At 43.7% G+C, this 12,536-nt stretch overlaps 1 protein-coding gene across 1 annotated transcript; it reads left to right on the forward strand.

The window, feature by feature from the left end:
• Window positions 1-1,368: 1,368 nt before the first annotated feature.
• On the forward strand, window positions 1,369-11,568 carry sanbr (SANT and BTB domain regulator of CSR; the record flags this gene model as incomplete). The annotated part of the gene is made up of 20 exons (XM_079169379.1): window positions 1,369-1,518; window positions 1,685-1,907; window positions 2,175-2,256; window positions 2,927-3,165; window positions 3,392-3,450; window positions 3,823-3,983; window positions 4,839-4,925; window positions 5,019-5,129; window positions 5,253-5,376; window positions 5,498-5,650; window positions 7,096-7,238; window positions 7,341-7,437; window positions 7,551-7,583; window positions 7,709-7,808; window positions 9,511-9,596; window positions 10,126-10,154; window positions 10,348-10,421; window positions 11,049-11,137; window positions 11,367-11,449; window positions 11,532-11,568. The coding sequence occupies 20 exons, from the start codon at window positions 1,369-1,371 to the stop codon at window positions 11,566-11,568; spliced, it is 2,160 nt and encodes a 719-aa protein (XP_079025505.1).
• Window positions 11,569-12,536: the final 968 nt, after the last annotated feature.

Raw genomic sequence — 12,536 nt, forward strand, 5'->3', positions numbered from 1 at the left:
CAGAATACTCAGACACTTTACATTAAAATCATCATATATAAAAGCTATACACTAAAAACATAAAACACGCAATATTGGTCACACAAAACGAACATACTAACTTGGAAGACTTGACAAGACTTGAGCAAAATTGTTTATGGAGGTGTATATTATATAATTATTTGGAAGAAAACCGCAGCATCTAACAACTGCAGTAGAGTGCTGCTGACTTCACTGGGGCGATTGTGGCCGTATTTGTCGTGACGCGTGGTATGGCGTTTCTGATTTTACGAGGATACCTGAAGGCAGCATATCCTGTCCCTCAAAGTTAGCTAGCTATCATTAGCCGCAGTAGCCCATAGGAGTGGACCGCAGCATCAGCACCATCCGTACACAATGACATAAACAGGCACCAGCTCAGTTTACTGTACGAGACGACGGAGGGGAGAATATCTCCGACACCAGCTGAGTATGTCAACGATATCTTATCCTTCTTGCGGTTTGAAGTAACCTACGTGTAGACAAGCTGCTGATTTAATTTGACCATGAACGCATCTGCAGCTGATGCAGCAGGAGGACAGAGAGGCCTCCGCTAGCATCACTACTCTACTGACACGAACTTTCTCTATTGTATAACTTGTTATGGATCTATATCGTATCAACAAATGTATGTAAAATGCTTCAATTCTCGACCTTTGGATGCTGCTGACATTAAATCAGAGTAAAGCTCTGCAGACCCTTCAGGAAGTTATGACCTGTGATGTATTTAATGTTACATTTTTATTTTTATTTTTCGTAAATGACGCATTACACAGCCACCAAACAAAAGCATTAATGTTAGTTTAGAAATATGGCTGACCTTTAAGAAGAAGAAGTGGCTAAACCAAGAGTGATGATTATCCTCTACGAGCTACATTCTCAGTTGTGACTGGAGCTGGGCGGCATACTTTAATCAGTATTGATGCAATACCTCACATATGATCATGTAATCATATTGTGTGTGTGGCTGCTTATTGCTGTCAGACCCCATTTCACTTGCCATAACAACATCCTTCATAATTGGGATGAGGGCTGCCTCTAACTATTATTTCCATTATTGATGTGGTAATTAATATCTCATTGCTAGGGCTCTAAAATATAATTTTAAAAAAAGATACCCATTGAAATTTCATAAAATTACATAAATGAGACTCAAGCGATTATTTAAATAGTTGCCGATTAATTTCATGTTAATGGACCAGTAATAAAATAGCTCTGATTTGGATATGACGACCAAGTGGCTGTAAGCGTTCATTCCTGACTCGCTGCCTGTTTGTTTCACGTCCCTCCGCCTCTCTGCCTCTCTGCCTCTCCGCCTCTCTGCCTCTCTGCCTCTCTGCCTCTGTAGAAATGAGCCGCTTCTGCTCGGACAACAACAACTTTCCCTACGACAACAACGTCCTGGTTCTGGATATGGTGCTGGGCTCTCTGTGGGGAGTGCCCCAGCCCATAAACTGGGACAACGTAGCCAAGCTAGTTCCAGGATTCACTCCCAAGGAGGTAACTGGAGGGCTGGGTAACTATGAGTGCTTCCATCCATCCATCCACCCACCCACCCCTCCCGTCTGTCCAACGATCCCATCCATCCATCATTCCACTGGTTTAGAAACATGAGGCCTGGCTCGTTGATGAGAAATAATACCGCCGCACTGATGTGATCTCACAGTGTGCCCGTCGATTCGAGGAGCTGAAGAGCACGGGGGGTTTCCCTCACGTGGATAACCAATGCAACGCCCTGACAGAAGGAAGCACCTCGCCCTCGGACGGCCTGACCGCGCTGCTGGACGCTGGGGAGGTGGTGGAGACAGGAGGCAGCCAGAGCAGCATCAACGTTACAGGTCAGGTAACATTTTCCCATCATACTTATGGCCGATACGCTCGTGAAACAGGTATTCAATTGCATTCCATGTGGTATTAAAAAGGGCTTACATTTAATTTAAAGAACCCTGTTAGAAGTTTGTCATCGCACCTATTTGCTGCTCTTAAAGCCTTTTTACTCGCATGAAACATTTTAAGTTCTATTCAGTCTAAAATGTAAATTGTTAAAACATGTTTGACACATGTGTCTAGAGCTGTGATATCGACAGTTACTGTTTGATAACTGGATTCAGAGTATATTTTAGAAAATATATATATTTTTCTGCTGGTGTCAGCAGCCACAGGAAGGGCTGGTGCTGTGGAGAAGAAAGAGAGAAGAGTCTCAGCAGAGGAGGAGGACAAACCTCAGAAGCCACGAGAGTGAGTACTGAGAGCTCAGTCTGTACAAAGTGCTGCTTCCCACGGCTGTGAACCCAAGTTAACAAAAAATGCACATTGGTTCTTTACGCATACGTACGCACTTGCTCTATCTTTTAACGGTGCAACATACGGGATTCAGAGCATTAATATAGCAGCAAACAACTATTAGCTATGTGTAGATATAGTGGAGTATGAAGTCATCTCCCTCAGTGTGTGTTGTTAATAGAGCTTCTCCTTGCTTTGATTACATAATGTCAGTGCATGTTAGTGCATGTTAGCGCGCCACACTGGTTAGCGCATGGCCGCTCTGCACTGCACTCATATGGTGGTTTACAGCACCCACTCTATGGAACCCCCATCAGGTTAACACTGTATACTCAGTCAGCAATTTGGCCGCTGTTTGCACTGTTTGCGCTGTTGGCGCTGTTTGCACTGTTTGCACTGTTAGCTGCAAGCTACCGGCTCAGCAGTCGCCATGTTGAGAGCCTTTGGAAGTCAATATAAATGCTCCCAATCTTGTATATAGCATCTTTAAATGATACTCTATCTTATATATATATATTAAAAAAAACTTTCAGTAGGAATCACTCACACCCTGAAGACTTTAAAGCCAGCTGGAAAAAGTTTGAAGTTCTGTGTTGTTTACCGTGTTTAAACTCTCTCCTCACAGTCCCAACATGGTCATCCACGTGTGCGACGAGACCAAGAACCTGAAGCAGGACTTCACTTGCCCCAGAGATCTCCTGGTGAAAGAGATGCGCTACTTCGCCGAGTACTTGTCCGTGGACACCCAGAGGTGGGAGGAGGTGGACATCTCCGTCCACTGTGACGTGCAGATCTTCGACTGGCTCATGAACTACGTGAGGAGGAACTCGGCGGGGGAGGGAAACAAGGACAAACCCCGCCTCGGTAAATCCCCGGACAAACTATTTAATAAACAACAGCAAATGTCACATTCTTACTCATGGGAGTGCCTGAGCTGTCCCTTACCTGTTTGTGTAAAACCCTCGGATGGCGCCCTGATGTACTGGTCACTAAACGCGGTGTGTGTTTGGTGTTACCGGCTGTGTGTTCTGTGTTGTTTGTCTGTTGTGGGGTTTCGCTTGGTTGGTCATGTGGTGTTTGTCGGTTACAGAGCCCAGCAATGTGATCTCAATCCTGATCTCCTCCGAGTTCTTGAAGATGGATACGTTAGTAAGTGTTGTGACGCTGGGTGTGGTGACGTACCTCGGGCCTTTTGTTTTTCATATTAAAAAATAAAATAAATGTATATTCCCAAGAATATCCACCAGCAGCTTGCAAATGTCTTTATGTTTTCACACCTGATAAGTGGTTATGTATCCCAGTCCAGGGAAAACCAGAGGCCCCCTACATAGAGCTTTGTTAAGTTGATGTTGCATGGATGTTAAAGAGTGTAGACGCTCTTTTGCCCCCAACAGTTATTCAGACCACTGCTCTGTAAGGAGAGCTAATGCTAGCGTAGCGCTTATGTGGGATCATTGAACATTTAGTGCGCCGTTGCCGTGAAAGGTCTTATAAGACCGGTTTGTGTTTGCCCACGTTCAGGTGGAGGAGTGCATCCAGTACTGCCACAAACACATGAGCGCCATCGTGGCCACGCCGTGCAACATGAACTGCATCAACAGCAACCTGGCAACGCGCATCGCCCAGCTCTTCAGCCACAACGAGGCCGACGACATCAGGGACAAAAAAGACAAGTTCAAAAGGTGACGGGGTGGGAATGCGGAATGTTTTTTTTAAGTGGTTCAGAAATCTACTTGCTCAATGTCCATTTTTACTTTAACATTTTATTTATTTAGACCACCTGGAGAAAAAGGAGACGGGTTTAAAGGGACAGTTCACCCCCAAATCAAAAACACATATTCTTCCTCTTACCTGTCGTGCTGTTTATCAATGTAGATTGTTTTGGTGTGTGTTGCAGAGTCACGGCGATTATCGGCCGCAGAGATGTCCGCCTTCTCTCCAATATAATGGAGCTACATGGCACGCGGCTTGTGGTGCTCAAAGCGGCAAAAAATACATTTTAAAAAAACTCAACAGCAAAGTCTCAGTCCAGAAATCATGACCCGGCCACTCAAGATAATCCACAGACCTTGTTGTGAGCCGTTTTTATAAAGGAACTATTTTTCTTTCAACCACAGTTCCGACATGAGACTGATTGTGGATTCTCTTGAGTAACGTCATGATTTCTGGAAACCCAGTTGCCATACAGCTGAGTCATAGTGGAGAGCAGGCAGACATCTCCACGGCCGATGTCTCCGAAACAAGACAACTCGCACTAAAAACAATCTAGATTGATAAACAGCCGCTACATGGAAGAGGAAAAAGATTTTGGGATGAACTGTTCCTTTAATTATTTTTGCCCGATCGGCAAATGAGTTGCTAGATCTACTAGCCCGACGTGGCTTTTTCCCTCACTCTGTCAATGCTTCTTAGTAAAATGTGATGTGAGGAGAGAAGTCTATGATAACAGGTCATCCTCACACGTTAATGACATATATATACACCTCTATTTTTGACAACATCAAATAATGCTAGAAATTGTGTTTTCCCGCTCAAAGCAAATTGTTTCAGAAGAAAATTGAGCGTCTCTTCGATCCCAACTACCAGGGCAGAGATTCACCGGGAAACGCCTCGACTCTCTACAGGTGAGCAGCAGCAGCTCTTTGTTCATCAACATCCGCTGCACTTTCTTCTTCTCTTATTGCTGTCGGCCTCACTATTTGTGTGTTTATTCCCAGGTGTGGTCTGTGTCTCAAGCTGCTGACCAGAGACACGGAGAGGAAGATTTCTTGCGTTCCGGGGAAAATCAACATCGATGCTCGCGGGGAGATCATCTATTCGCACACTAAGTATTACAGCGGTGTCCTGTGCACGGACAAGAGTCACAGACATGAGTCCCATTTCATTTTTTTAAGGTCTTGATCACAGTCTGTGTGTAACCGTGTGTGTGTGTGTGTGTGCACGTTTTGCAGGCAGAAGAGCTGGGATGTGCACGAATACATCACCGGTCTGTATGAGGAGCTCAAGTCCTGGGTCCTGGTCTACTGGAGAATCTGGGGTACCATCAACTACCTGACCTGCTCCCGATGCCAGCAGGTGTGTGTGTGTGTGTTTGTCTACGGCATGCAAGGTTTTTGTGTGTGAGCACTTAATGACCAAGTGTGTGTGTGTGTGTGTGTGTGTGTGTGTGTGTGTGTGTGTGTGTGTGTGTGTGTAGGTGTTTGTGTGTGCAGAGCTGACCCATTGCAAGTACCACCCAGACAGTGTGCTGTACTCTGGCATGGGTACTGAGAAAGGCTGGCATGGTGCAGGAATGTACCCCTGCTGCAACCAGAGGGTTCTCCGCTTTGACCCGTCCGGTATGCCCAAGGTATGGACACACACACACACACACACACACACACACACACACACACACACACACACACAGACAGACAGACTCTACTAATATTCCATTAAAAAACCCCGAATCCAGTTGGTTCAACGTGAACGTATAAATATTTAGTTACATAAATACAACCATGCATGCTTTCACATAATCTTTAGTTTGGTCAGTAAAGCAGCTGGATTAAGGAAAATGCTGCCGTTGTCAATGCTTAACGTGACACCATCATGTGCACTTTTCTAAGTCCTCTACTTGGCTCGTAAAGTAATCTGCTCAGAGTGCCGTCCCGCTGCATGCTGGGACTGTTACGATTAGATGCAGCTCACAGATAACGCAGAGGTCAGCAAGAGCGAACCGGCTGCACAGAGAGACTGATGGAAGATGGACTTGTGTAACCGGTATTTGTAATAGTGCGCCACGTGATCACAGGCTCTTTTATAGTGATTTCTCAGAGAGGGGGCATTGTTGTATTTACTCTAGATAGAATATAACTCATTGTTAGATGTTCTACTACAGTCTCCCCCAGACAAAAAGTGTAAAAAAGTTTGTCGCTTGTCATCCTACAGTTTTTAATGTCCCCTCTCCGACCACAATATTACCTATCACCTATATTGTGTGACTTTGGTTTGTCCGACCTTGCTGCTGAACTGACTGATGAGTCGCCGACTTCATTTCGTTGTATCTTTCTACGATGACAATAAACATCCTTATCCTTATCCTGGCCCTCACATGTCACATAATGACACAAACTAACTAACCGGTCAAGGCAGCGATAGACCAGCTGCTCCCTTGTTCTGCAAGGTCAAATTAAATGTTTTTGTCGAAAAAGTCTTGATAAGAAAGGGCTTTCTGACGGCGAGGTAAAGCCGTTCAAATATTTGGAATGTAGGGTCACTTCATAGTCTGTATATAAAAAGTGGACGTAGTCATCGGGACGTCCCCCATTGCTTTGTGGCATTTTGGCCATCGCCATCTTGGACTTTGGCTCTCGCCATTTAGTTTTTTTGCGACCAGTGAGTGAAAGTGACCATATTTAGACTGCGGAGGTGTGACTTTAAGAAACCCCCTGGTAGCGACCTGTCAATCACAAGGTAGCCCCGCCCTAAAGCATCCCCTGCTTTATGGTCTGTTTGACTCTAAATGGACCATCATTTACCAAAAGAACATCATGCTGTATTGAAGAAGACTTGAAACTAGAGATTGAGACCATAAACTCATGTTTACAATGTTTACTGAGGTAATAAATCAAGTGAGAAGTAGAGTCATTTTCCCATAGACTTCTATACAATAAGAGGATTCGCCCCCTGCTGGCCATGAGGGAGAATGCAGGTTTAAGGCACTTCTGCATTGGCTTCACTTGTCAGACCCGCTTCATACAACCCCCACTTGCCGACCGCTCCCTTTAAGTACAGATGTGTTTGTGTGTTGAGGGCTGTAAGATGCGAGACCACATAGTGAACGTCCCCGATGATGACACCTGCGACGAGGTGACCTCAGCCCAGACCAGAGTCCTCAATGACCTGCTGCTGCACAGAGACGCAGTGTGTTTGTCCAACACACCGCCTGCAGAGGGGTGAGCATCATCAGGATGTGTGTGTGTGTGTGTGTGTGTGTGTGTGTGTTTGCAGGGATTCTGATTAAAAATCTTTTTTTTCTTTGCGATCTTATGTGTTAGTACTGAGGAGAGTCCACCCAGTGCAGAGAAGGTTCAGGACTGCGACGTCCTCCTGGAGCCAACACTGCTGGGACCTCTGAGAGGAGACGGCAGCCCTGTGAGTCCTCTTCCTCTGTCTCAGGGTTTCTCTCCGTCTCCTACTTTTCTTCTACCGTGTACATTTCTTCTGGTTCTGACTTCAGCTACTTTCTTTTTTTTTTCTCCAACCAGTTTTCCCTTTTGAAAAACTGGAGTCTGCAACTGGTAGGAACTTTCCCCTCATTCCCTTCCGTCACATTTTGTTTAGCCAGCCTGTCTTTGTCAATTACCGAGATCGTCTGTGAGATAAGTCCAGTGCAAAGACGGTAAAGTGACCTTCATCTTCCCAGAGGCAGCAGACTCTCCTGTCGGAGGATGAGGAGTACACCACGGGGTCAGAGGTCACCGAGGATGAGGTGGGGGACGAAGAGGAGCTGTCCAAGAAACAAGGTGGGGAAGCTTCGTAGCGCTTTGTGATGGATCACAGCCGGATCATGTTGGTAGATGCACTTTTTTTTTCTTCATGTCTGTGCAGTGTGGCGTTAAAATGATGCCGAATGGCAGAAGTGTTTGTGGTAATCGTCCCACATTTGGTGCTTGCAGCTTTGATCTGAGCTTCACTGATACGGCTGCAACTCATCAGGGATTAGTCTGGCAGTCATGTTATTCAGTAACCACACTGAATAATTAGTCATTTTATAATATACATGTTTAAGAAGTTTTACTTTAAAGGACTGTTCACCATTTTTAAAACACAAAATAAACTCACCATTCACAAAACACTTTCTTTTCAAGAGTGAGATCTGTATGTCTGTTCAGAGCTGGAGCTCAGAACACGATTAGCTTAGCTTAGCTTAGCTTAGCTTAGCTTAGCATGAAGACTAGAAGCAGAACAAGCCATGTCACACCACCAAACACCTCTCAAGATGACGAAGTAAGTAACATGAAGTAACGAGTTACGGAAGTATTTCTTGATGAACAGCAGTTTATTGAAACGTCCTCTGACTCCGCGCTCACACATACAGCACACGTGGTCGATATGAATCTGCTTTTAGAAAGAAAGCTAACACCTACACACTCAACTGTAGCTTGAAGATTTCTTATTCATCGTATTAGCGATCGAAATGACTCGACGGTACTTCTCCGTGGTCAGCGTATTATCTACAGATAGAGTTTAGAGCATCAGCAAAGGAACGTGATGTACGGCTGTGGACGAGGGCAGCAGCGAACTATATATTAAAAATATCAATGTCGTTTTAATTGTCGGCTTCAAAACTAAACTATCCCTTTAATTTCATAGCAGCTGTTTCATAGCAGACAAGACAAGACAACTTAATACAAAAGTATAGCTAAGATTATAAATATTTATTTTTGTAAAATAGAACTTGTTTTGTTTATGTTAAATATCGTTTTAGTTGTATGATTATATATAAGTTTAACACCAAAGTATGGTTTACAGTCTGTTCTTCCTTCATCATTTCAAGTGTTGATTGTAAAAAGAAATATGATTCACTATAACTTGAACTAATTGAGCGATCAACTAGTTGTTTCAGTGCTAATAACAAACTTTATTTTTGAATATCGTAACAATGGCACATGCATACGTCGTGGAAGTGTTTCTTTTTCATAATCATACTCTCTACTTGTGTATTTTCTCTAGTAGCAGATGATTATTTGCACCGTGTCATGTTCTCTGAATAAGAGACGCAAACCATTCGTCATCACTCAGAGTGCCACACACGATGCCTTCAGGTGTTCATTTACTGTGACTTATCGGCCCCCCGGACGTCATAATAAACGTCATAATAAACGTCATAATAAACGCATCTTCAGGACGTTTTTCAGTGAATCTGATTTCCTTTAACCGTGGTGGTGCTGGTAGCAGCTTCCCTTTAACGCTGAGTTTAAATGATTAAAGCAAAATGAGGACGCGTAGTGAAACATGTCTCTATATTTAGCACCTCATCACACTCGTTTTCATCTCGTCTATTTTTATCCTGTCACTCTTGGTACTTTCAGCCCTTTTTTTTTAATAAGGATGGGAAATAAAACAGTTGCTCTCTTTGGCCAGCAGATGGCGTCTTGTGCCGTCCCAGCATATTCACCATGCTCTTTCCTTTTATGTGTGTGTGTGTTGTTTCTCTGTTTCCAGCTGCTAAGAAGGCCAAGAAGGCCCACAGACCTCTGAAAAAACAAATGTCCTCTCCGAACTTCCAGCGCAAAGACAAAGCAGAGAAAGTGAGTCAGCGACTTCATTCATATTCATTTCCTCAGAGCAGTGAAACACTGAAGACACTTCTAGTTGTGCTCTTATGGTGCAATGCGTTGCAAAGCTGCAGCGTAGTAAATGATGTGCTGTGGCAGGGTGTATTGTTTACAGCTGGAAATTGAATTTAACTTTATTTTATTTTGATGAATGTATTGCATTGTATACCCACTAGAAGTTGTTTATCATTTTTTTCTATCAATACATAATAATTCAGCTTTGAGGGATTAGTACGTACAGTTCACACTGCTTATTTATGCATTTTTAAATGTATTATTGTTTATTTATGTTAATTCAACCAGAAGCTCTGTAGGCTGTTTGTTGTTACACTCTGTATTCATTCTGTATTTAGTTTCACAGTTGCATTAGATTTAAAGACATGGTTAATAGTTTGTTCGTAACTGTGTTACTACTCTAATAACACAGTGCAGTACATATTTACACCCCGACTGTAACTTTAAAAGTTTTAAAGTTTTCTAAACCTGGCTTTCATTCCCTCAGACACTGTCCAGGGACAACACACCTTTCACGTGAGTTAACCTGCAAACACACACACACTCGTGCTCACACGTTTATGTATCCTCAGTATCAGATGAGGATGGAAGGAGGATGTTTGTTCTTATATATTCTTATGTACTTGATTTTACTTAAATGTCTTAAATGTCTTGATTTCATATCTGACTTTTTATTGTGCGTTATGTGGTTATATGGTGTGTTTTGTAGAGTGAGTGTCCAGAAGAATAAGTGGGACAGTTCTCGCTCCATGAGATACAACCAGGACGCTCAGAGGGAAGAAGGTAAATTATTATTCATACTTTTATATTTTTAAATGCTTTTACTTTACTCTTTCAAACTTACATCTGTATGGAATCCAATAGGGGACTTTATTTAAATGTTGGTGTAAACTTGAAATTGAGACAAACAAGGAAGTGACGTCCTAACTGACGAGAGGGCCGACAGACGACATTTACGTTTTAGTGACGTTTAAATGTAAATGAAATAGACTGTGAGCGCGGTTTCACTTATTATCTTTAAATATTGTCCACTGTACAGCAGGGTGTGTCATTACAAATGAAATATCAAATGCCATTTTCATTTAGAAATTGTTCAAACATTTTGATTTGAATTGTGACTCAAAGAATGCTCGTATCTGGCTGCATTTTGTTTCTATTGCGTTAATTCTCAAATTTGAATCGGAATATGATTTTGAAAATCTAATTTCAATAACGGTCGAAGTACGCCCATAAGAGTTCATCATTTCTTATTTTCATTTTTACTCAAACATCACATTTACAGGTGGAAAATGACAATGCTATTGTGGAGTTACTTTATCATTTGAATAAAGTCCCCTCTAGGCTTCCATACATTCCCGCTAAGTCAACATCAACTTGTTTCCTGCTGTGCTTTTATTCCCTGTGAACCAGACCAGCGTCGCATGGTGGAGATCATCGGCTACCTGACGAAGATGAGGTTTGGAGACCAGGAGCAGAGCAAATCCAAGGACACGAAAGAGGCAAGCATCTGTTCACGTACACGCAGAAATGTCATTTAGCATCAGGACGCCGGAAACGTAGCTTTCACCGCCGCGTTTAGTCTCATCTCACATCACGTGGTCATGATCAGGGTGCTGAGCAGTCAGCCCTGCTGTCCTAGTTTTTGCAGCTGCCTGATGTCGGATTGTTTTTGTTCTGGACAATGTGTGTGTTTGTGTGTGTGTGTGTTTGTGTTTGTGGTTGCTGCAGCCTACAGGAGGCGTCTACTCCAGACTGGAAGCACAATTTAAGAGTGTCGCTCAAGCCAGACAGAGTTCAGAGAAGACACCCAGGTACTATTTATTTTATACACACACACACACACACATTATCATCATCATCATGTCCCATTCAATACCTCTTCTTTCTCTGTAGATCTAAAATACGCTACGCTCAGATCCGGACCACATAAAGGACCCGATGGGGAAAAGGCCGCTGAGCCGTCTAAGAGACGGACATGAAAACTGAGAGAGCGAAGAGGAAGAGGCGAGATCCTTCCACGAGGGCTCAGTGCAACAAAAGAACTTCCCGCTGGCACCCCCCCACTCCCCCCCCCCCTCAAAGCACGGCCTCCACTCATATAACCCAGCTGTGGACCCCTCACCCCCCCGCTCCCTCCCTCTGGGCTTCACTCAGGTGACTTCGTTATTGATCACCATCAGCTAGCTCCTTATTTGTGCAGCTGTGGTCAGTCCTGGAAAAAAACAAACAAGATGTCTGGATCCAGCTCAGCATGAATGGAAATGCACTCGATCAACCTTCTCCGTGTGTGTGTAGGATTTAGTGTTGGAGCTGGACCAGTTTCTGCAAAAGGACAACAGGAGAAATGATAGTTTATTGTTCTCTGTCGTCTTCCTGGAAGATCTGAATGATTCGGATCCAGTAAACACCAACAGTGATGCTGAAGGCCGGATAGGGAACGACACGTTCACCGCTTCGACGCGGCTCGTTTCGGTTAAGACGCCGATCACGACACATACGAGTTAACTCTGCACTAGCATTTAAAGGTCTTCTGGGCAGATGACAGGCGCTGCGGTGTGTTTAGTTCTGGTAGAGCTAGAGAGTCCTTCCTGTCTGTATTGGAGCGTGACTGCACTGTACATACACTGGGACCAATAAAACGTGAATGAAGTGTTTCTGCTTACGTTCCACTGGGTGGCAGTGTATCACTTTCTCAACTATCAACTTTGCCCCAGTTTGACCCGCAACCTGTCAGTCGACCCTTTGCTGCAACTTAGATGATGTCGAAGAATTTAACGGGAGTGGAATAAAAAAATGTAAACGCTGATTATACTCCTTTCACTGTTTATTTACTTATTTATTTTTTTCAGACCATAGAGGGCCTGTTAGGTCTTCCCTGAAAGACTGAAAGCCTGTTTG

The sequence above is a fragment of the Pholis gunnellus genome (genome assembly GCF_910591455.1).
Source record: "Pholis gunnellus genome assembly, chromosome: 11".
Classification (NCBI taxonomy): Eukaryota; Metazoa; Chordata; class Actinopteri; order Perciformes; family Pholidae; genus Pholis; species Pholis gunnellus.